General features: G+C 43.7%; 1 protein-coding gene across 2 annotated transcripts in view; it reads right to left on the bottom strand.

The window, feature by feature from the left end:
- LOC137376466 (TNF receptor-associated factor 5-like) overlaps nt 1–23,530 on the bottom strand; it is a 72,677-nt gene that overhangs the window by 9,140 nt on the left and 40,007 nt on the right. For both annotated transcript variants that reach the window (XM_068045089.1, XM_068045088.1), the window contains exons 4-8: nt 20,654–20,755; nt 12,138–12,299; nt 11,012–11,089; nt 8,445–8,519; nt 8,263–8,355 (exon numbers count right to left, since the gene is read on the bottom strand). In XM_068045089.1, coding sequence (XP_067901190.1) covers nt 8,263–8,355; nt 8,445–8,519; nt 11,012–11,089; nt 12,138–12,299; nt 20,654–20,755 — 510 coding nt within the window. The remainder of the gene's footprint in view (nt 1–8,262; nt 8,356–8,444; nt 8,520–11,011; nt 11,090–12,137; nt 12,300–20,653; nt 20,756–23,530) is intronic.

Consider the following 23,530-nt stretch of genomic DNA (forward strand, 5'->3'; position numbering starts at 1 on the left):
ATACTGAAACAGCCCATGTCCACATGCAGCAAGACCTGGACAACATTCAGCTTGGGCTGATAAGTGGCAAGTAACATTCGCGCCACACAAGTGGCAGTCAGTGACCATCTACAACAAGAGAGAAACTAACCATCTCCCCTTGACATTCAATGGCATTACCATCGCTGAATCCCCCACCATGAACATCCTGGCATTACTATAGACCAAAAACTGAACTGGACCAGCCATATAAATACTGTGGCTTCAAGAGCAGGTCAGAGATTGGGATTTCTACAGCGAGTAACTCACCTCCTGACTCCCCAAAGCCTGTCCATCATCTACAAGGCACGAGTCAGGAGTGTGATGGAATACTCTCCAGTTGCCTGGATGAGTGCAACTGCAACAACACTCAAGAAACTCGTTAGCAGCCAGGACAAAGCAGTCCGCTTAATCAGCACCCCATCCACCACTTTAAACATTCCCTCCCTCCAACACCAGTGCACATTGGCTGCAGTGTGTACCATATACAAGTTGCATTGCAGCAACTCACCAAGCCTCCTTCGACAGCACCTTCCAGACTCGCGACCACTACCAGCTCGGAGGACCAGGGTAGGAGACACATGGGGACATCGCCACCTGCAAGTTTCCCCCTCCAAGCCACACACCATCCTGACTTGGAACTATATCACCATTCCTTCACTGTCACTAGGTCAAAATCTTGGAACTCCCTAACAGTACTGTTGGTATACCTAAACCAGATGGACTACAGCAGTTCAAGAAGGTGACTCACCACCACCTTCTCACCTGCCAGCGATGTCCACACCTCATGTAAGAATAAAAAAACAAAATTATCTTAAGAGTAAATACTTTATATTACTGAATGCAAATTGGCTACTATATTTGCCTTCATAACAATGACTAAACTCCATAAGTAATTTATCAGCTTTAGAGTTCTTTGGGACTTTGAGGATTTGAAAGATGACGTATAAATCCAAGTTCTTTCTTTCTAAAGCACCATTGTAAATAGTATGGGGGCTAAATTGGACGACCCCCAAAAACAGGCACAGGCCTCAGGATGTGCGATTAGTACACACCCGTTCAATGTGATGCAGTCAACACACCAACTTACCATTACTGTAGGTGCAGCCAGCTCTAAACTTGCTGTTGAATATGCCTCAGGAGGGGGCCTAAAATCGTGAGAGGCTACATCAGTTGAAGCTGGCCAGCAGTAATTAAAGCAAGCCTGTACCTCTTAAAGGGGGTGCATTTTGACTGGAGCAGGTAAAGGTTCTTGTACAAGTCACTCTGACATGTAAATAGACCGAATGATGGCACAACATTGGAAAGCAGGTGCTCCACGATTCTCAGATGCTGCACTGGAGACCTTGGTGGAGACGGTGCAAAGCAGGAGAGAAGGGCTGTATTGACAGGGGGCCAGAGACCCTCCAGACAAACACTTAAAAGGCAGTGGGGCCAGATAACTGTGGTGGTCAATGCCAGGGTTCAACCTTCAAGTACCTGGATGCATTGCCACAAAAAGTTCAATCACCTCACATGAGTGGTAAACGCCTGTGATTTCATCTGCAAATGCCATATCCCAAGTGGACCACTATCTCAGACACTGCTCAATGCCTCACATCCCCATCACTCAGATACCAATAATCAAACAGATCAGATCTAAGCTCTGCAGTACTGCCACATCCAGTCGTGAATGGTGGTGGAAAATTAAACAACTAACTGGAGGAGGAGGCTCCAAAAATATCCCCATCCTCAATGATGGGGAAGCCCAGCACATCAATGCAAAAGACAAGGCTGAAGCATTTGCAAACATCTTCAGCCAGAAGTGCCGAGTGAATGATCCATCTTGGTCTCCTCCTGAGGTCCTGAGCATCACATATGCCAGTCTTCAGCCAATTAGATTTACTTCACGTGATATCAAGAAATGGCTGAAGGCACTGGATACTGCAAAGGCTATGGGCCCTGACAACATTCCGGGAATAGTATGGAAGACCTGTGCTCCAGAACTGGCTGCGCCCCTAGCCAAGCTGTTCCAGTACAGCTACAACACTGGCATCTACCTGACAATGTGGAAAAGTGCTCAGGTATGTCCTGTATGCAAAATACAGGACAAATCCAACCCAGCCAATTACTGCCCCATCAGTCTACTCTCGATCATCAGTAAAGTGATAGAAGGTGTCGGCGACAGTGCTATCAAGCGGCACTTACTCAGCAATAAGCTGCTCACTAACGTTCAGTTTGGGTTCCGGCAGGGCTACTCAGCTCCAGACCTCATTACAGCCTTGGTACAAATATGGACAAAACAGCTGAACGCAAGAGGTGAGGTGAGAGTGACTGTCCTTGATATCAAGGCATAATTTGACCAAGTGTGGCATCAAAGAGCACAAGCAAAACTGGAGTCAATGGGAATCAGGGGGAAAACTCTCCACTGGCTGGAGTCATACCTAGCACAAAGGAGGATGGTTGTGGTTATTGGAGCTCCATTATCTCAGTCCCAGGGCATCACTGCAAGAGTTCCTCAGGGTAGCGTCCTAGGCCCAACCATCTTCAGCTGCTTCATCAATGACCTTCCCTCCATCATATGGACAGTAGTTCGCTGCTGATTGCACAATTTGTGACTCATCAGATACTGAAGCAGTTCGTGTCCATATGCAGCAAGACCTGGACAACATTCAGGCTTGGGTTGGTAAGTGGCAAGTTACATTCACGCCAGGCCACGACCATCTCCAACAAGAGAGAATTCAACCATCTCCCCTTGACATTCAATGGCATCACCATCGCTGAATCCCCCATTATCAATAGCCTGCGGGGTTACCGTTGACCAGAACCTGAACTGCAGCAGCCACATAAGTAGAGAGGCTACAAGGGCAGGTCAGAAGCTGGGAATTCTGTGGTGAGTAACTCACCTCATGACTCCCCAAAGCCTCTCCACCATCTGCAGGGCACAAGTGGTGATGGAATATTCTCCACTTGCCTGGATGGATGCAGCTCCAACAACACTCAAGAAGCTCAACATCATCCAGGACAAAAGCAGCCTGCTTGACTGGTACCCCATCCACCACCTTCAACATTCACTCCCTCCATCACTGATGCACAGTGGCCGCAGTGTGTACCATCTACAAGATGCACTGCAGCAATTCACCAAGGCTCCTTCAACTGCACCTTCCAAACCCGCAACTTCTACCACCTAGGGCAGCAGATGCATGGGAACGCCACCACCTGCAAGTTCCCATCCAAGCCACACACCATCCGGACTTGGAACTATATCACCGTTCCTTCACTGTCGCTGAGTCAAAATCCTGGAACTCCCTTCCTAACAGCACTGTGGGTGTACACCGCATGGACTGCAGCGGGGTGCAAGAATGCAGCTCACCACCACCACCTTCTCAAGGGCAATTAGGGATGGGGAATAAATACTGGCCTAGCAAGCAAAACCCACATCCCATGAAAGAATTTTAAAAAACACTATCAATCAGAACTCTTATCTGACATCCATAACTTCACCTCACCCTTAAACACTTCGCACTGCTGCAAGATTCACACCCACATCTCTCAACTTGCACAGCTATTCCACTGACAGCCACATCATCCAAGCAGATTGCAGCACACTCACTGACACACTTCCCTCTTTCTTACAGGAAAAGGTGGCGCACAGCTGGAGGCAAAGCAAATTAACAGACATGGGAGAGGCGATTGCACGTCCTTACCCCCATAGAGGAGACGGTGTTCACCATCAGTGAAGTGGCCATTGCTAAGGCCGTGGTTAGTGGTGGGGTTGAAACCATAGAAGATGACAGTATCCTCATACCTAATCGTCCTTCTCACATCCTACTTCACCCTCATCCCACAATATCTTCTGATTTATAAACTACAGATGGTGTAAGCATGCATTCCTTGCTTTCCCCACTTCTCACCACAACCTTACCCATGTACCATTTTGCTTTCAGATAGCCAAGAAGTGCAACATGGCCAGGTAGTAGTGGAAGAACAGGTGGAAAAGCAACAAGACACTGATAATGAAGAAACACCATCATTTGACTTAAAACTCACTGACACCAGCATATATCCTGACACTAGCATATATCCTGACACTACATGTAACTTAGATGGTAGCATAGCACTTGCACAATATTTGGACCCTTTGCAGAGCAAAACCACATTTTTAATTAGTTTTCATTAAGATTGTGATGAGATCTGTGCTGCAAACAAGATTATTTTAGGTTAGAATCTTTATAATGTGACTATTTTAAATTATAAAATTCACCATGAGTCATATTTTAAAAACAAACATACTATCTATAGAGACACCACATTTGCTGAAGTTAAGCTTAATTTCCTCTTTTGTGCTTGGAGGTAAATAATTGTCAAAGAAAATTGGGTCGGGAGTATCACATGCACCTAACAGAATGTATGTGATATTCCTGTCCATTTAAGTTAATGGACTGCAAATTGGGCGGTGCAGTGGTTAGCACCGCAGCCTCACAGCTCCGGCGACCCGGGTTCAATTCTGGGTACTGCCTGTGTGGAGTTTGCAAGTTCTCCCTGTGTCTGTGTGGGTTTTCTCTGGGTTCTCCGGTTTCCTCCCACAGCCAAAAGACTTGCAGGTTGGTAGGTAAATTGGCCGTTATAAATTGCCCCTAGTATAGGTAGGTGGTAGGGAAATATAGGGACAGGTGGGGATGTGGTAGGAATAAGGGATTAGTGTAGGATTAGTATAAATGGGTGGTTGATGGTCGGCACAGACTCGGTGGGCCGAAGGGCCTGTTTCAGTGCTGTATCTCTAATCTAATCTAACCTAATCTAATCATAGATACAGTATAACGATGTGGTGCTGCACCAGGCACAAGTGACCCACAGCCAAGACAGGGGGAAGCACTGTGCAGTTGCTAGCTTATCAGTGGGCAAGGTTGCATACAAATTCTACTGCAGAGGACTCAGGTGAACATTTTGATGGGGCAGACTACAGAAGAAGGCAGATGGTTATACACAATGAAATGCTTGGTGCATTGGCAGGCCTGCCAGAAAGCCTGCTGTCACTGTCAAGGAGTATGGAGGAGTCCAGTACTAACTTTGCCCAGGGCTTTGCACAGAGCTTGGAGCCCATTATTTCCAGCATGGAACTGGTGGCCAACTCCATTAGCACATTTACGGACCCAACCATGATGCAGCTTATGATGGCTGAGGTCTCAGCTTCCAGTACGGCACAAGAAGAAGCCACCCAATGTCTTAATGCTGCAGTGGAATCTCAGACTGCTACCATGTTAGCTCAGACTGCTGTCACCATGACTGTGGATTACAGCTTGCAGGGTGTCGCAGCAGTCCAGCAATCAGTCCGCCAACACATTACTAAGATTGCTGAGGGGCTGCCCAAGGGATTGACAGTGGCTCCATGGAGCACATACCTGCTATCTTCTCTCAGAATGACTGCTCTCATTCTCCGGCCAATGCCCTTGCTGTTACCTGACAGCCAGCTAGCCCATGGCAAAATGGTGCAGTCTGAAGCTGACTTTCAGCTGCTCAAGGCCATCTGCAGTCTCCCATGCTGAAAGTCAGCAGCCTTCCGCTAGCCATGCTGCTGCCACTGGGATGATTTATAAATTTGGTTTGGAATGCTTATTTCATGATGTCTTTTATTTTTGCGTTGTGACCATGTGGATGCTGTAATGGTCAGTGACAGAGGGAAGGTAAACTGTGGGATGTTGGTGGACAGGGAATTGGGGTTACGGTTACAGGCATCATAGATGAGTTATTCATGGAAAGCCTGTGTAGGCTGTTATTTTTTTTTTGTTGCTGTATATAAATGACTTGGATCTTGGAATACAGAGTAGAATTACAAAATTTGACGATGATACCAAACTTGGAGGAGTAGGAAACAGTGAGGATGATATGAATTGCATGCAACAGGACATAGATAGGCTAGCACAATGGGTAAACAAGTGGCAAATGGAATTTAATACAGACAAGTGTGAGGTGATGTATTTTGGCAGAAGGGATCGGGTGATATAATATAGACTAAGTGGCACAGTTCTAAAGAGTGTGCAGGAACAGAGAGACATGGGGGTGCATGTGAATTGATCTTTGAAAGTGGCAGGACATATGAGAGTGGTTAGCAAAGCATATGGGATTTTGGGCTTCAGAAATAGAGACATTCAGTACAAAAGCAGGGAAGTTATGCTGAACCTTTATAAAGCTCTGGTTAGGCCCCAACTAGAGTATTGAGTCCAGTTCTTGTCACCACATTTCAGGAAAGATATGAGGATCCTTGAGAGGGTGCAGAGGAGATTTGCCAGAATAGTTCCAGGGATGGGGGATCTTAGTTACAAGGTTATGTTGGAAAAGCTGGGGTTGTTCTCCCTGGAACAAAGGAGATTAAAAGAAGATTTGATATAGGTGTACAAGATTATAACAGACTTAGACAAGTTGGACAAGGAAAAACTGTTCCCATTAATTGATGGTATAAGGACTAGGGGGCAAAGATTGAAGGTTTTGGGCAAGAGATGCAGGGGGAATGTGAGGACGTGCAATCATGCCTCTCCCCTGTCTGTTAATTTGCTTTGCCTCCAGCTGTGCGCCACCTTTTCCTGTAAGAAAGAGGGAAGTGTGTCAGTGAGTGTGCTGCAATCTGCTTGGATGATGTGGCTGTCAGTGGAATAGCTGTGCAAGTTGAGAGATGTGGGTGTGAATCTTGCAGTAGTGCTAAGTGTTTGAAGGTGAGGTGAAGCTATGAATGTCAGGTAAGAGTTCTGATTGATGAGGTTTTTTTAATTCTTTCATGCAATGTGGGCATCGCTAGCTAGGCCAGCATTTATTGCCCATCCCTAATTGCCCTTGAGAAGGTGGTGGTAAGCTGCATTCTTGCACCCCGCTGTAGATACCATTTTGGACCTCTAAGGGTATTGTGGCACCTAAAGAAAATGGGCACTCTGGAACTGAATGTTTGCGCTATAAACATACAAACTGATATCTGAGACTATTATTCACTGTTAGTCAGAGATTTTATAAGAGCATTCACTTAATCATACCAAGTAGTATTACCTTTAATTGATTTATTAGCATTAGTGCTGGCCCTAAATTCCGGAAGCACTGGGAAGAGGGACAATGTTATGGAGGTACTGGAATGTAGGTCTGGTAATGCTTTGAGGAGACTCCTGGGTCTGTGATCTGTGGATGATTCAGGGCTCTAGAAGCACTATGAAAAGGTTTTCTGGGAATGTAGTGTCAGAAATCATGGTGTTATAGAATTATAAGCTAATTAATGGAAATTCCTTAGCAGTCTGCCTGAACTGACACAGAACAATGTTAATCATGTTAGATGAGGTTTTTCCACAAGGACATGTGGGCCAAGGACATAATGTAGAAAGAGGACTTTGTGCAGGCTTAGCTGGACTGATAAGAGATTGGGAAAGGAGCCTCATGATATTTAAACAAACTGTCTGTAGGAAAGTAACAAGATGTCCATACAAGAGATAAGTAAGGGAATTATCTTGTGGGGTTGGAGCCTAGGTTAGGAAACATTTGTCTTGGGCATCTATTCTCCTATAATTGGGAAATTGAATGAGTAAATATAATTAAACAAATAATTGACATGAGGTATACACTGGCCCCTAAAATAAGTTATATAAGCGGGCAGTTGAGAAGGGAAGGAAGGCAGATGGAAGAGAGCTCCCCAAGGTGGTTCCATGCTAGCTTCAGCTTAACACCTCAACCAGCTCAAGAGACGACCGAAGAAGAGAATGTTACAGCAGGCTGCAAAGATCATACTGTTCAGCCTCGTCATCCATCTATCCGATCCAGGGCTGGTAAACTGTTCTCACCTGTTACTGATTGGATGTCTACTATGATTATGTGTTGTATTTGAACTGTCACTCCTCAAGAAAACTGTTTGTAACTCCTCAACCCTTTTGGGTAAACTGTGACCCATAATCAAATCTTACAGGAGGGAGAAGTACAGGGATCTGAAAACAATGGATTTGTTTGGAAGGAAAGTCCCAGTATCTGAGTGTAGTGGAGGCAGATGTGGGATCAGAGAACACTGGGTGTAGAGTTCCTGAGATTGCGAGCACTGAGGGTGTTTCTAGGGGTCTGGAAGGCAGTGTAGGGATTTGTGAGCTCTTGAAAGAGAATCCTGGGATCTAGGTTTTATAGGGAGTTGGAGAATTCTGAGGATGGGAGATCTAAAGCCTGGAAGGATTAAACAGCGAGTCCAGGAGCAAGGACAACCACTTGGGGGGTAATAATATGAAAGTACTTTTCAGAAAGTATTACCTGTTCTTCTAATTTAATATTGTTTGTAACAACGAGCAACAAATGTTCATTTAAACAAGAATGTTCATGCTCCTCTACCTTCCTCCGTTTTTCCTGTTAAAAAAAAAGGGCCAGAATTACATATGGTTATATGATTTTAAGTACTGAATACTGGTCATTTGCCAATTAATATCCTTGCTTACCCTGACATGGCAACCATACTTTTTGTAGCTACATTCCACTTCAGCTTCTGGACATTTAGTCAGGTGTGAGTCAAGCTACAAAGAACAACATTTATTTTGAAATACCAGCTCAGTATGGATAATAACAGTTGCGACTATCTGAATATGTTAGAGGACTGCTCCTTGATAAAATAATTATGAATGCATGACAGAGCCCTTCCTATTTAAGGGGGAAAAGTGTTCTTTATGGTAATCAAGATAACAGAATCAATGAACACTTTTCTATTGCTTGTTTCATTTTAAAGCAATCCTTGGTAAGTTACAGAAAGGGATATACTAGAGAAAAGCACCCTTCATACTCACTTAGCCCCAATTTGAAGAGACCATTTCTTGCTCTTTCAGTTTGAGAGATATATTTCTCTCAGACTCATGAATTTATTCCCAACTTATTGTAATGGCCAGTTTGTGTTATGGAAATGCACCATGGATTTTGACTCCTTAAACATATTTTACATTTTATATAGATCCATTTATTCAAAACTCTGCTGACTGTATCATCTCATAAGTCTGGGTTCAGAAATGAAAAGGACAGAAACTAATATTTTGCACCACACAGGAGTTAAGCTTGCTGCAGCAAATTAGCACATCTGTTCTTCAGAAACAGATCAACAGAATGTTCTGTGGAGATGATTTTGGAATAGGAACAACAAAACAATTTACGAATGAAAATCCTAGGACACATACTAGGTGTTGGGGATACGTCTGAGTGCTGGAAATTATAAGTACTTAGCCCTAAAGTTTACTAACAAAACATTCAATATACATTAGAAATTCAGATAGAAGGGAATAATTTCACATTTATACTGGAAAATTCAACCCTGGAGCATCATTAATGTTACTCAAGCTATGTGCTGATGTTTTCAAACACAGGCTGAATTCTCTGCCATGTTTTGGTGAAGTGGCAGTTTAACTATCGAAAAGCATCTGTCGAGATTCTTGCCTGTGAGGTGATTCAATATCAAAGTGCTGAGGCACCATCCATATGTTTTACACAGGAAACACTCACCAAATGATGCCAGCTTAGAATTACAGTCCATCCCTTTCAGTTACAAGCACAACTATTAGTGCACATGACAATAGGTCTATTAGTCTGTTGATGTAAGAGGGAAACAGTTTAAAACAGAATTATAAAAGATGTCAGATGGCTCACTGGATAAATACACTGTATGACATGGTACTTAGCCATGAAAAACAGAAAAGTTTGATCCTTGGTCTGCGCTGAGTTAGCCATTCTTGACCAGGGAGATAGAAGAGAACTACATTTAGTTTCTACATAGCTTGTCCGTAGACTTTGCTGTCCTACAAGGTCATAAAGGGTGCCTGGTGCCCATGGAATAGTATACTAACATAGGCTATCTATTTCTACTTCTAGTACACATCAACTACAATATTCTTCTCCCTCCAGGTGCTAAACAGGCAGAATGCACACACTGCTTGATCTGAACCCACCAGTGGTTCTGGGTTCAGGTCATTAGCATGGCCTTGGCATCTCCCTGGTGCAAGCCAACCCCTTGGCTGGGACCTGCTCCAAGAATCAGGGGGGTGCAAATGCAGCCACTATTGCAGGTTTAACAGGGCAGGCAGTGGCAATGGAAATGGAATGAGTTGTGGTAGCTGAAATTGGGTAGAATGCAGTGGCAATGAAAGGGGAATACTGCAGCTGTGGGAATGATCAGATGGGAAGAGAAATGGCAGGAGTTACAGTTGGCAACAAGGGGGGGGGGTTGCAGTCCAACAGACATGTGAGTACTGGCAGAGCAAACAAAGCCAACCGTAGGGAGACCAAGCCAACCACAGGTACGTTTAACCAATAGATTAGTGCCACAGTGCAACCTAGTTTGGAGGCTCAGCTAGGAGAACTGACTCAAGACGGAATCACAGCTCAGAATAATAAATAGGGCAATTGAAGCATTAGAGAAAATCATGAATTAATAATAGTGGTGGAATAAAAATGTTACAAGAAATAAATGTGACACAGGAAGAGCAAGCTACTTGCAAGACTTCTGATATATTACTAACAGGCCTTCCATCGCATTGCTGATGGTGATTCAGAGGATCTGCTTAAGTGTGATGGCTAAAGTCTGACAGAGTGTAAGTGTCACATATAAAAGGAAGTGTGTGCTATATTTAAGATTTTTTAAAAAATAGATAGATGTAGAAGAGATAAAACCTTATGTCAAACTACATTTTTGTTAATAATCTATAACGCTGTATAGGTGACATAGCGAGATATACAATGTTATAAGACTTGTTTTTGTTTTTTTAACATGATCATAATTTGATTAATCAATTAATCATCTGTAAACTATCTATAAATACCACCAATATCCCATAGTAGAGAACCCATCTAAGTCATTTTATTTGAGTTTCTGTTGCAAGGGAGTTAACTGGAACTGGATATTGGTGCATTTTGATAGGAAACTGAGAAAAACTGAAAAATATGGTCATAAAAATCAAAAATATTAACAACATTCACTTAATTCATCACTATGCAAAAGTGCTATTTTTGTCACCCAAGTATTGCTCACCTCACTTCTTAACAAATTTTCACCACAATTGAATGTACATTGAATAGGATATCTTGGACAAGCAATATCTTCATGCTCCTTGAAAAAGAAAAATGAGAAACTCTAAGTTACACCAAATTACATCCAACTGAACCAATCAGGTGGTACTTATATTAATTATACTTATCCACTATTGATAGGAGTTCATCATGTGATTGTTTTTCTTTGTGTGTTGGGAAAACTGTCTAATACATCTTTGTCGCATCCTCCCAATATTGGACCTCTCTCTGTTCCAGTTCACTTTCCTCGCCCTGCTCTGCCTCTACTCTCCATTCCAATTTTCTTTGTGGTAATAAACCATGCACACCATGTTGGTTCCAGGTTTGATCTCTTGACTGTGCTAAATTAGCTGACATTAACAAGATACTACAATTGCCCTTGGTGCCCCTCTGCTAGGTAGGGAGAAGAAAAAAAATAGCTAGACTTCCCTCCTTTCCATGCTATCCAATAACCCTGCTGGAAAGTGTACATTTGTTGAACATATTATTGGGCTTAGGTTTGATAGTTGAGTAACCCATCAATGATGACTGTCTGAAGGAAGATCTTGCATTTATATAGGACCTTTCACACCCACAGGACATCCCAAAACACTTTACAGTCAATTAATTACATTTTCTGAAGTGTAGTTACTGTTATTTAATGGGTAAACACAATCAATTAATCTGTCCACAGCTGAGGGATAAATGTTGGCAAGGACACCAAATTGTGCTATGGGATCTTTACTATAAATCTGAGCGGACAAGTGGGGCCTCAGTTTGAATGTCTCATTGTAAAGACAGCACCTATGGCAATGCAACACTCCCTCAATGTTGCACTGCAGTGTCAGCCATGATTATGTGCTCAAATCTTGAACATAGGCTGGAACCCATGACTTTCTGATTTAAAGGTAAGAATGATGGCACTGAGTCAAGGGTCACAAAATAGCTCCTTGGGAGGTACCAGAGATCAGGAAGAGCACATGAAAACATATCGAGACAGGTGGATAGACGGAAATAAGTACATATTTTACCCTCCATGGCACAAACTTATGAAGCGCTCTTGTGCAGGACCAAGGAAATAATAGATTCCTCTTTGAATATGTTATTACCTTAATGTTTTTAAAGATCAGATTCACTTTGCAATATTGGCAGGCTTCTTCTCTATATTCACACACTGTTTGCAAATGACCAGTTAAATCTTTTCTTTGCAAGATACCGTCACAACCATTGATACATGCTACATTTTCAAACTGGCATTTTTTAAGGTGATCCTAAAATAATAAGAGAAAAATATCATCAGTAAGCAATGGAGTTTTGATTTGGTAAATGTTTTACATTCATCGAGATGAGAGATGTCAGTGTGGATGGGTGGCACCCTTTTCACTTCTGACACCCAATGTCAATATTAAACACTCCCAAGGTGCAAAGAGCCATTAAGCACTCTCTGCTCTGCTTCAATAGTATGTATTAGCCCCTACCTCAGAAGAGTACCACCTACTGCACCAGGCTGAGCTTTTCCATTTCCTTATGGCCGAAGTGTAAACACAAATTTTAAGGTAAGTTTTCTGACTTTGGATGGAAAATAATTGGCTGCATCCGCACAATTTCCTGAAATTTGGGTCCCAACAGTTGAAACTCTGTGCATGCAATTCAAAATTGGATCCTCTATTGTGTCAATTCAACCGAACTGTAGTCAATTATGTGTTGTCGGCCTGTGCCCAAAAGGAATTAGTTTGATCAAATCATTTCACTTAGCACAGTAAACTGTGCTAGAACATGGGTAAGCGAAATGGACAGACATTCGGTCAACTCGCTGTATTCCTCAGTTCTCCCTGCCCCACCCCACTTCCACCTTGAACATTTCTAATAAGGCAAATACAATAGCAAAGTGACAAAGGTTTTGATATATTTTAAGAACAGACAGCTTATTGCAGTAAGAAGAAAATGTAGGAGTATTGAAGAGACCAAGTTATGAATGAAATAAACTGGATATTTGGATGCTCCCCACTGTGTATTCTGTTCATACAACAGGCACACAGAAAGCACTGCCAGTACATTTCAGCAGCTGCATAAATGTTGCACCGCCCGTTCCCATCTCTACGATGTCATGGGTGTGCAGCAAAACACGCTCAAACACAAGCATTAAGGGTTCATAATCAGCTTCTGACTGCAATGGATTTAATATTAATGGAGAAATCTTAAAAGGAAGCTTGTAGAAAATGATCAGACAGGAGAGATTGCTGTTTGATCATTTTTCTAAGTCAAGTTCTTCACATTGCACCAGTGTCTATGTAACTGCTGCCAAAGAAAAAACAAAATGAGATCATCACTTCCAGATCCTTTCCCTTTGTCTGATAATGATTAACACTAATAGTTTTTTTAACAGTATTTTCGCACTTATATGTAGAGAGTCTCAGCACAGGACCAGTGCCAAAGATTCAGTATCAAGGTGAAATCAGAACAGAACTTCAGCAGGTGAGCAGAAACTTTTGCAATGTAGGCGCAAGTATAAATACAGCATTCAAATTATACAAGCATTTGAAAATTAACCACCTAATGAACTTGTGACAAAGATAATGGCACATGGAATTAAGAGGAAAGCAGCCAGAATTGATGGAGCCATGGTTGGAGGCGAGAAAGCAAACAACATGGGCAAAAGAAAGTTTTTTGGACTCGACTGAAGTTCCACAGGAGGCTGTGTTGAAGCTGCACTTATTTACAGCACATATAAATGATCCTGAACTTAGGAATCGAGGGAACAATAGTGAAGTTTGATCATGACGCCCAATTGGGTGCACGGCAAATTATGATGAGAACTAAGAAAGACTGCAGGAGAATGCAGATAGGTTGGCAAGATAGGCAGTAGATATAGTTCAATGTAGAAAGATGTGAGGTACCATATTCTGGAAGCAAGAACATGGAAAAAGAAACATCTTACAGGTAAGATCTTAAATGGAGCAGGGGAGCTGAGGGAGCTTGGTGCAGTTACAGGTTTCTAAGGATGGCAGCAAAAGTGGACATGAGTTACATAAGGAAACAGAATGCAAATAGTATACAAAAAGTCAATGCTAAACTTGTACAAGATTTAAGTTAGACAACAGATGGAGTTTGTGTACAGATTTAGGCATTCATTACAGAAAGGTTGTAAAAGCAATGCAAAAGGTGCAGCATAGGTTCACTTGGATGATACCAGGAGGTACAATTGTAAAAAGAAACTTAAGAAGCTAGGGCTTTTTTAAAAACTAGATTTGAGAAGGTTAAGCAGTCAGAAAAAAGTGACATTCAAGATTACAAAGGGTTAAGATAAGATACCTGTCCAGTTGCAGCAAGACCTGGACAACATCCTGGACTGATAAGTGACAACTAACATTCTTGCCACACAAGTGCCAGGCAATGACCATCTCAAACAAGATAGAATCTAACCATCTCCCCTTGATGTTCAATGGCATTACCATCACTGAATTCCCCACCATCAACATCCTGTGGGTTACCATTGACCAGAAATTGAACTGGACCAGTCACATAAATACAAGAGCAAGTTAGAGGCTAGGAATTCTGTGGCGAGTACCTCACCTCCTGTCTTGTCAATGCCTGTCCACCATCTACAAGGCACAAGTCAGAAGTGTGATGGAATACTCTCCACTTGCCTGGATGAATGCAGCTCCAACAACACTCAAGCAGCTCGACACCATCCAGGACAAAGCAGCCTGCTTGATTGGCACCCCACCCACAATCTTCAACATTCACTCCTTTCACCACCGACGCATAGTGGCAGCAGTGTGTACCATCTACAAGATGTTCAGCAGCAACTCACCAAGGCTCCTTCGACAACACATTCCAAACCCGCGACCTCTACCACCTAGAACGGCAAGGCCAACAGATGCATGGGAACACCACCACCTGCAGGTTCCCCTCCAAGCCACACACCATGCTGACTTGGAACTATATCACCGTTCCTTCACTGTTCCTGGGTCAAAATCCTGGAACTCCCTTCCTAACAGCACTGTGGGTGTACCTACCTCACATGGACTGCAGCGGTTCAAGAAGGCAGCTCACCACCACCTTCTCAAGGGTAATTAGGGATGGGCAATAAATGTTGTCCTATCCTGCAATGCTCACATCCCATGAACAGAATGAAAAAACAATGATAGCTTGTTTCTACTGGTCTGTAAGACTGTAAGAAGCAAGCAAAAACATTTTTTTTTTAAATCACAAAAAGAACAAAAAGGGAGGTAGAAAATTTCTTTACATATTGGGTAGTTGGAATGTGTGTAACATTTGATCAAGGGTCACAGATTACTCAAAAGAGTTAAGGAGTCAGAAGCGATTTATTGAGGAGCAACAGTTCAAATAGGATATGCAAAATAGAAAGAGAGAAAGAGAGAGGGAGAACTATTTTTATAATATTCAATTTCTTAAGATTCTATAAGGTCTTTAGACCAGCATTTCTTACATGTGTAATTCTCTGCCACAAACCATTGAGACAGGACAGAATGCATAAGTTACTTTAAAAGGAATTAACTGATTATTGAGGAAAGGATTTATTAAAAGGAATGCCAAGTAAGCTAGAGAGTGGAATTAGACTAGGAGGCTAAATTTGACAGACCGCAAAAACGGGCACAAGGCTCACGGTGTGAGATTAATGGCGCTCATTGCTTCCTATGCAGGCAGAACACCAACTTTGCACTGCCTGCTAATTTACATGATTGCAGTGTGCAACCAGTGCTAACTACACTATTGAGCAGCTGCAAGCCTCAGCAGTGGGCCCAAAATCGTGAGAGGCTAGCACTAGTAAAAGCTGCTGGACTGCTATTCTCGCCGCATCCTGAGACCGACACTCACAGCCATGCGCCATCACATGTACATACTCGACCTCTCTCTCCAGCAGCACCACCTACTCACCCTATCTCAAAGCTGTCCTGCTCAACAGTTTCATTTCATTCTTCGCCTTATCCTACACATAAACTAAAAACTTTTTCTCTCTCTTTCAGGTGTCAGAGAACACAAACTCCAACAACTCAAAAGGTACCAACACCCCTCCAGATCTTTCTTCCCCTTCCCTTCCCTCTGACCCCATTCCTTCTCCTAATCTCATCCCTTGCCGTGTATTCACAATACCCTCTGACCTTTCCCTCTCTGATGCTGAACAATCTATTCTTAGCAAAGGACTCAGTTTTATACCCTTACGCCCCCACCTCAATGAATTTTACACCCAACATGATGTTGAGCTTTTCTTCTGTCGCCTTTGCCTCCGGGCTCACTTCTTTGGCCAGGAGTCTTCCCCCGACCAGCTGACCCATTCACCCACCTCTGGCCTCTTACGCACTCTTTATCTTTTCATTGAGAACTGTCGGTGTGACATTGGCCATCTTAATTTCTCTGCCCCCTCACTCTAATCTCTTTCCCTCTTCTTATACCAGTAAAAGCTAACCTGCACTACTTAAAGCCAGCCTGCATCTCTTAAAGGGGAGGTATATTCTGGCTGCAGCAGCTGTTATAAATCATTCTACAACTGACCCTGACCTGGAAAAGATGCAAGAATGGCACAGCATGAGAGAGATGGGGTGGGTAAACAAGATTTTCCGATGCTGCACTGGAGGCCTTGTTTGAGGAGGTACAGAGGAGCAAAAATGTGCTCTATCCTCAGGGGACCAGAAGGCCTTCCAGACAAACTCACAGAAGCCATTGGCGCTAGATAGCCATGATGGTCGATCCCAGGAGGCAAGCCCCAAGGATCTGAATGCAGTTCCACAAAGAGTTCAATGACCTTACATGAGTGGTCAAAGTCAGTGAATGGATCTTCAAATGTCTTATCACACCAACTGCACCACTAATCTCAGATAGTCTTCAATGCACCACACGCCCAACATTTTTTTTATTGTTCGTTCAGGGGATGTGGGCATCGCTGGCTAGGCCAACATTTCTTGCCCATCCCTAATTGCCCTTGAGAAGGTGGTGGCGAGCTGCTTTCTTAAACCGCTGCAGTCCACATGGTGGCGGTTCACCCACAGTGATGTTAGGAAAGGAGTTCCAGGATTTTGACCCAGCGACAGTGAAGGAACGTCGATATAGTTCCAAGTCAGGATGGTATGTGGCTTGGAGGGTAACTTGCAGGTGATGGTGATCCCATGCATCTGTTGCCCTTATTCTAGGTGGTAGCGGTCACAGGTTTGGAAGGGGCTGTTGAAGGAGCCTTGGTGCTTTGCTGCAGTGCATCTTGTAGAAGGTACACTCTGCTGCCACTGTGTGTCGATGGTGCAGGGAATGAATGTTGAAAGTGCTGGATGGGATGCCAATCAAGTGGGCTGCTTTGTCCTGGACTAGGTCGAGCTTCTGGAATGTTGTTCATCTGCCAACAATCTCTATCAATCCCAAATTATAGCTACCATTCATAGCTTCACCACACCCTCACACACTTAGCATAGCCGTAAACTTCACAGCCACATCTCACAGCTTGGACATATTGTCAGTTACTCAACCATGACAGCCACATCACGCAAACAGATTTCACCAGATTCACGAACACACTACCCTCTCTCTTGCAGGACAAGGTGGTGCACAACAAGAGGCAGCAGGTACTAACTGTCGGGGGATAAGCGCAGCTAGATGTCCAAACCCCTATGATGGAGACAGGGTTGAACTGATAGATGATGATTATTGTTCGTTCAGGGGATGTGGGCATTGCTGGCCTAGCCAGCATTTATTGCCCATCCCTAATTGCTCTTGAGAAGGTGGCGGTGAGCTGCCTTCTTGAACCGCTGCAGTCATCCGGTGCGGGTACACCCACAGGGCTAGGAGGGAAGGAGTTCCAGGAATTTGATCCAGCAGCAATGAAGGAACGGTGATATAGCTCCAAGTCAGGATGGTGTGTGGCTTGGAGGGGAACTTGCAGGTGGTGGTGTTCCCATGCATCTGCTGCCCTTGTCCTTCTTGGTGGAAGAGGTTGCGGGTTTGGAATATGCTGTCAAAGGAGGCGTGGTAAGTTGCTGCTGTACATCTTGTAGATGGTACACACTCCTGCCACTGTGCATTGTTGGTGGAGGGAGTGAATGTTGAAGGTGGTGGATGGGGTGCCAATCAAGCGGGCTGCTTTTTCCTCGATGCGGTCAAGCTTCTTGAGTGTTGTTGGAGCCGCACTCATCCAGGCAAGTGGACAGCAATCCATCACATTCCTGACTTGTGCTTTGTAGATGGTGGACAGGCTTTGGGGAGTCAGGAGGGGAGTAACTCACCACAGAATTCCCAGCCTCTGACCTGGTCTTATAGCCACAGTATTCACATGGCTGATCCAGTTCAGTTTCTGCTCAATGGTGACGCCCCAGGATGTTGAGAAGGGATTCAGAGATGGTAATACCATTGAATGATAAGGGGAAATGGTTCGATTCTCTCTTGTTTGAGATGGTCATTGCCTGACACTTGTGTGGCATAAATGTAACTTGCTACTTATCAGCCCAAATGAATGTTGTTCAGGTCTTGCAGCATTTGGACACGGCTGCTTCAGCATCTGAGGAGTTGTGATTGGTGCTGAATATTGTGCAATCATCAGCGAACATTTTTTTTTATTTAGAGATACAGCACTGAAACAGGCCTTTCAGCCCACCGAGTCTGTGCCAACCAACAACCACCCATTTATACTAATCCTACAATAACCCCATATTCTCTACCACATTCCCACCATTCTCCTACCACCTACCTACACTAGGGGCAATTTACAATGGCCAATTGACCTATCAACCTGCAAGTCTTTGGCTGTGGGAGGAAACCGGAGCACCCGGCGAAAACCCACGCAGACACAGGGAGAACTTGCAAACTCCGCACAGGCTGTACCCAGAACTGAATCCGGGTCGCTGGAGCTGTGAGGCTGTGGTGCTAACCACTGCACCACTGTGCTGCCCACTTCTGACCTTATGATGGAGGGAAGGTCATTGATGAAGCAGCTGAAGATGTTTGGGCCTAGGACATTACCTTGAGGAACTCCTGCGTTGATGTCCTGGGACTGAGATGATTGGTTTCCAACAACCAAAACCATCTTCCTTTGTGCTAGGTATGACTCCAACCAGTGGAGAGCTTTCCTCCTGATTCCCATTGACTCCAGTTTTGCTGTGGCTCCTTGAAGCCGCACTCGTTCAAATGCTGCCTTGGTGTCAAGGGCAATCACTCTCATCTCAGCTCTTGAGTTCAGTTCTTTTGACCATGTTTGCCCTATATGACTGAAGCCTAACCTCCCTACTTTTGTATTCAATTCCCCTCACAACAAAGAATAATATTCTATTAGCTTTCCTAATTACTTTCTGTACCTGCATACTAACCTTTTGTGATTCATGCACTAGGAAACTCAGATCCCTTTGCATCTCAGAGCTCTGCAATCTCTCACCATTTAGATAATATGCTTCTTTTTTATTTGTCCTGCCAAAATGGACAATTTCACATTTTCCCATATTATATTCCATTGGCCAGATCTTTGCCTACTCACTTAACCTATTCCCTTTGTAGCCTCCTTATGTCCTCTTCACACTTACTTTCCTACTTATCTTTGTGTCTTCAGCAAATTTAGCAACCATACCTTTAGTCTCATTATCCAAGTCATTTATATAAATTGTAAAAAGTTGAGGCTCCAGCACTGATCCCTGTGGCACACAGTTACATCTTGCCAACCAGAAAATGACCCATTTATGCCTACTTTCTGTGTCCTGTTAGCTAGCCAATCTTCTATCCATGCCAATATATTATTCCATACACTATGAGCTTTTATTTTCTGCAATAACCTTTGATGTGGTACCTTATCAAATGCCTTCTGATCTGCCTACTCTGTATACTTCTGGCGATACTCACCGTGCACGCACTAACGCACTCACCAATATGGTGTCTGCCACAATTCGCACCAGAAATGTACATACATGTTATAGACGCTATTTTGAACCTCTAAGGCCACTCATAGCACTGAACAAATGAGCGCTATGCATCGGAATTTTGTGCCACAGGTGTCGCAAAAAAAATATTGATCCAGATTGCATGGGACAAATAGTCTAATTCTGTGCTGTAATGTTCTATAAAAATCACAAGAGCTGAATTGCTGTTAAGTCCAGGACTGGAGACACCATCCCAACATTGGCTGCACTCAAAAAGAAATTATAAAGGACTTGACCATGCAGCGACAAGTTTAATGGATATGGAATTTGCAAAAAAGAGTGGAAGACACAAACTTTAGTGACATAATGATGAAGCTACAGCAGAGTGAAGGAGCAGAGGATGACATAATTATTGTGTGTCACTACAGTAATACAGTCAATGAATCTTGGAAACATAATCTCCCAAAGAGTCCAGTACGAGTAAGCAATTTTAGTTGGCTGTCAAGAAGATAGCAACATTATTGTAAAATGCTTTCCTAAATTTTATAAAATAATGAAATACAGTAAAAATACAGTAGAAACACAAACATGCTAATAGTCACATATTTGTATAAATATTTGTCATTTGAAGAAAGATGGATATAATTATGTTATTTGTAATGTGAAGTACTATTGAAACAAATGGAAGAATAACACTTATGTGTCTGTATGTATGAAATAATTGGGTAATCTTCAATAGATTATTAAAAATATACAAGTACTTCTACAGTACTTACCCCTAAACGTCCAAGTGATGCCTTTATGTTACAGTCTGGTGCATTTCTACAGTACACCATCAAATTCCACACTTCCCTCTTGCAGCAATTATCTTTAAATATCTTTCAAAAAAGACGCATTTATTAAATATTATTATTTTGTTAAAGTAGACATGCTTAACTTTTCGCAAATAGACTCTACAACAAAAAGAGGAACTACTAGAAACATGCACCAGTTCAGTCAGCAGTCAGAACAAGAAGGGCCAGTTAACCCTGAATTCGATGAAGGATTCCACCCAGAGCAGTGACATATCTTTCTCTTAGATGTTAACTGACCAGCTGAACATTTCCTGCATTTTCTGCTTTATTTTCAGATTTCTGTCATTCATGGTTTTACTTTTATCTTCAACTGTCCTCTAGTTGACTTCTGCCTTTCAAAGCAATGTATGTAATTCTGGTACAGATTTTAATCAGGGTGTGTAGTAAGTGAAGTTTAAAATAAGCTGCCTGCGGGAGAGAGTGTACTTTGTTAAGTCAATATATAAAAAACGTAACCTAGCTGCTTTGCTTAGTCTCCATTAGAAAATTATTACAATATTGAAGATTGCAGGCTCTTTTGATGGCTCAATGGGTAAATGAATCATGTTGAGAGGTACTGAGCCAAGAAGGTTCCTTCTTCAGTTCTGTGCATGCAGCTGGAAGGTGGGGGAATGAGGTTAGCTTGAGTGTCCCTCGCTAGGGAGGGAGAACAAAATAATCAGTAAGGCTTCGCTATCCAGAAATCATGTGTGGATGTTGGATGTGGACCAGAATGGGTTCAACTGTGATACCTCTCACCTGTTGAAGACCCAGCTAACAATCTGGCCTAGGTTTTTCAATTGGGATTTTTATTTATCATTCATTTGGGGAATGTGGGCATCACTGGCTGAGCCAGCATTTATTGCCCATCCCTAATTGCCCTTGAGAAGGTGGTGGTGAGCCACCTTCTTGAACCGCTGCAGTTCTTGGGGTGTAGGTAGTGATGTTAGGAAAGGAGTTCCAGGATTTTGGCCCAGCGACAGTGAAGGAATGGCGATATAGTTCCAAGTCAGGACGGTGTATGGCTTGGAGAGGAACTTGCAGGTGGTGGTGTTCCCATGCATCTGCTGCCCTTGTCCTTCTAGGTGTTAGAGGTCGTGGGTTTCAAAGGTACAGTTGGAGGAGCCTTGGTGAGTTGCTGCAGTGCATCTCGTAGATGGTACACACTGCGGCCACTATGTGTCGATGGTGAAGGAAGCGAATGTTGAAGGTGGTGAATGGGGTGCCAATCAAGTGGGCTGCTTTGTCCTGGATGGTGTCGAGATTCTTGAGTGTTGTTGGAGCTGCATCCAGTCAAGTGAAGAGTGTTCCATCACACTCCTGACTTGTGCCTTGTAGATGGTGGACTGGTTTTGTGGAGACAGGAGGTGAGTTACTAGCCGCAGAATTTCCAGCCTTTGACCTGCTCTTGTAGCCACAGCAATTACGTGGCTGGTCCAGTTCAATTTCTGGTGAATGGTAACCCCAGGATGTTAATAATGGGGGATTCAGCGATGGTAATACCACTGAACATCAAGGGGAGATGGTTAGATTCTCTCTTGTTTGAGATGGTCATTGCCTGGCTTGTGTGGCGTGAATGTTACTTGCCACTTATCAGCCCAAGCCTGGATGTTGTCCAGGTCTTGCTGCATGTGGACATGGGCTGCTTCAGTATCTGAGGAGTCGCTAAACATTGTGCAATCATCAGCAAACATCCCCACTTTTGACCTTATGATGGAGGGAAGGTCACTGATGAAGCAGCTGAAGATGGTTGGGCCTAGGACACTACTCTGAGGAACCCCTGCAGTGATGTCCTGGGACTGAGATGATTGACCTCCATCAACCACAATCATCTTTCTTTGTGCTAGGTATAACTCCAACCAGTGGAGAGCTTTCCCCTGATTCCCATTGACTCCAGTTTTGCTGGGGCTCCCTGAAGCCATACTTGGTCAAATGTTGCCTTGATGTCAAGGGCAATCACTCTCACCTCACCTCTGGAGTTCAGCTCTTTTGTCCACGTTTGAACCAAGGCTGGGTCAGAAGCTGAGTGGCCCTGTCGGAGCCTAAACTGAGCATCAGTGAACAGATTATTGCGGAGCAAGTGCCACTTGATAGCACTGTTGACGACTCCTTCCATCACTTTTCTGATGATTGGGAGTGGACTGATAGGACAAATCCAACCCAGCCAATTACTGCCCTGCTTTTTGTGCACAGGACATACCTGGGCAATTTTCCACGTTGTCGGGTAGACCAGTGTTGTAGCTGTACTAGAACAGCTTGGCTAGCGGCGCAGCTAGTTCTGGAGCACAAGTCATTAGTACTATTGCCGGAATGGTGTCAGGGCCCACAGCCTTTGTAGTATCCAGTGCCTTCAGCAGTTTCTTGATATCACATGGAGTGAATCAGATTGGCTGAAGACTGGCATCAGTATGCTGGGGACCTCAGGAGGAGGCCAAGATGAATCATCCACTCGGCACTTCTGGTTGAAGATGCATGCAAATGCTTCAGCCTTGACTTTTGCACTGATGTGGTGGGCTCCCCCATTGTTAACGATGGAGATATTTATGGAGCCTCCTCCTCCTGTTAGTTGTTTAATTGCCCACCACCATTCATAACTAGATATGGCAGGACTGCAGAGCCTAGATCTGATCCATTGGTTGTGGGATTGCTTAGCCCTATCTATTGCATGCTGCTTCCAGTGTTTGGCATGCAAGTGGTCCTGTGTTGTAGCTTCGCCAGGCTGACACCTCATTTTTAGTATGCCTGGTGCTGCACCTGGCATGCCCTCCTGCATCCTTCATTGAACCAGGGTTGGTCCCCAGGCTTGATAGTAATGGTAGA

Source organism: Heterodontus francisci, chromosome 13 (genome assembly GCF_036365525.1).
Source record: "Heterodontus francisci isolate sHetFra1 chromosome 13, sHetFra1.hap1, whole genome shotgun sequence".
NCBI lineage: Eukaryota > Metazoa > Chordata > Chondrichthyes > Heterodontiformes > Heterodontidae > Heterodontus > Heterodontus francisci.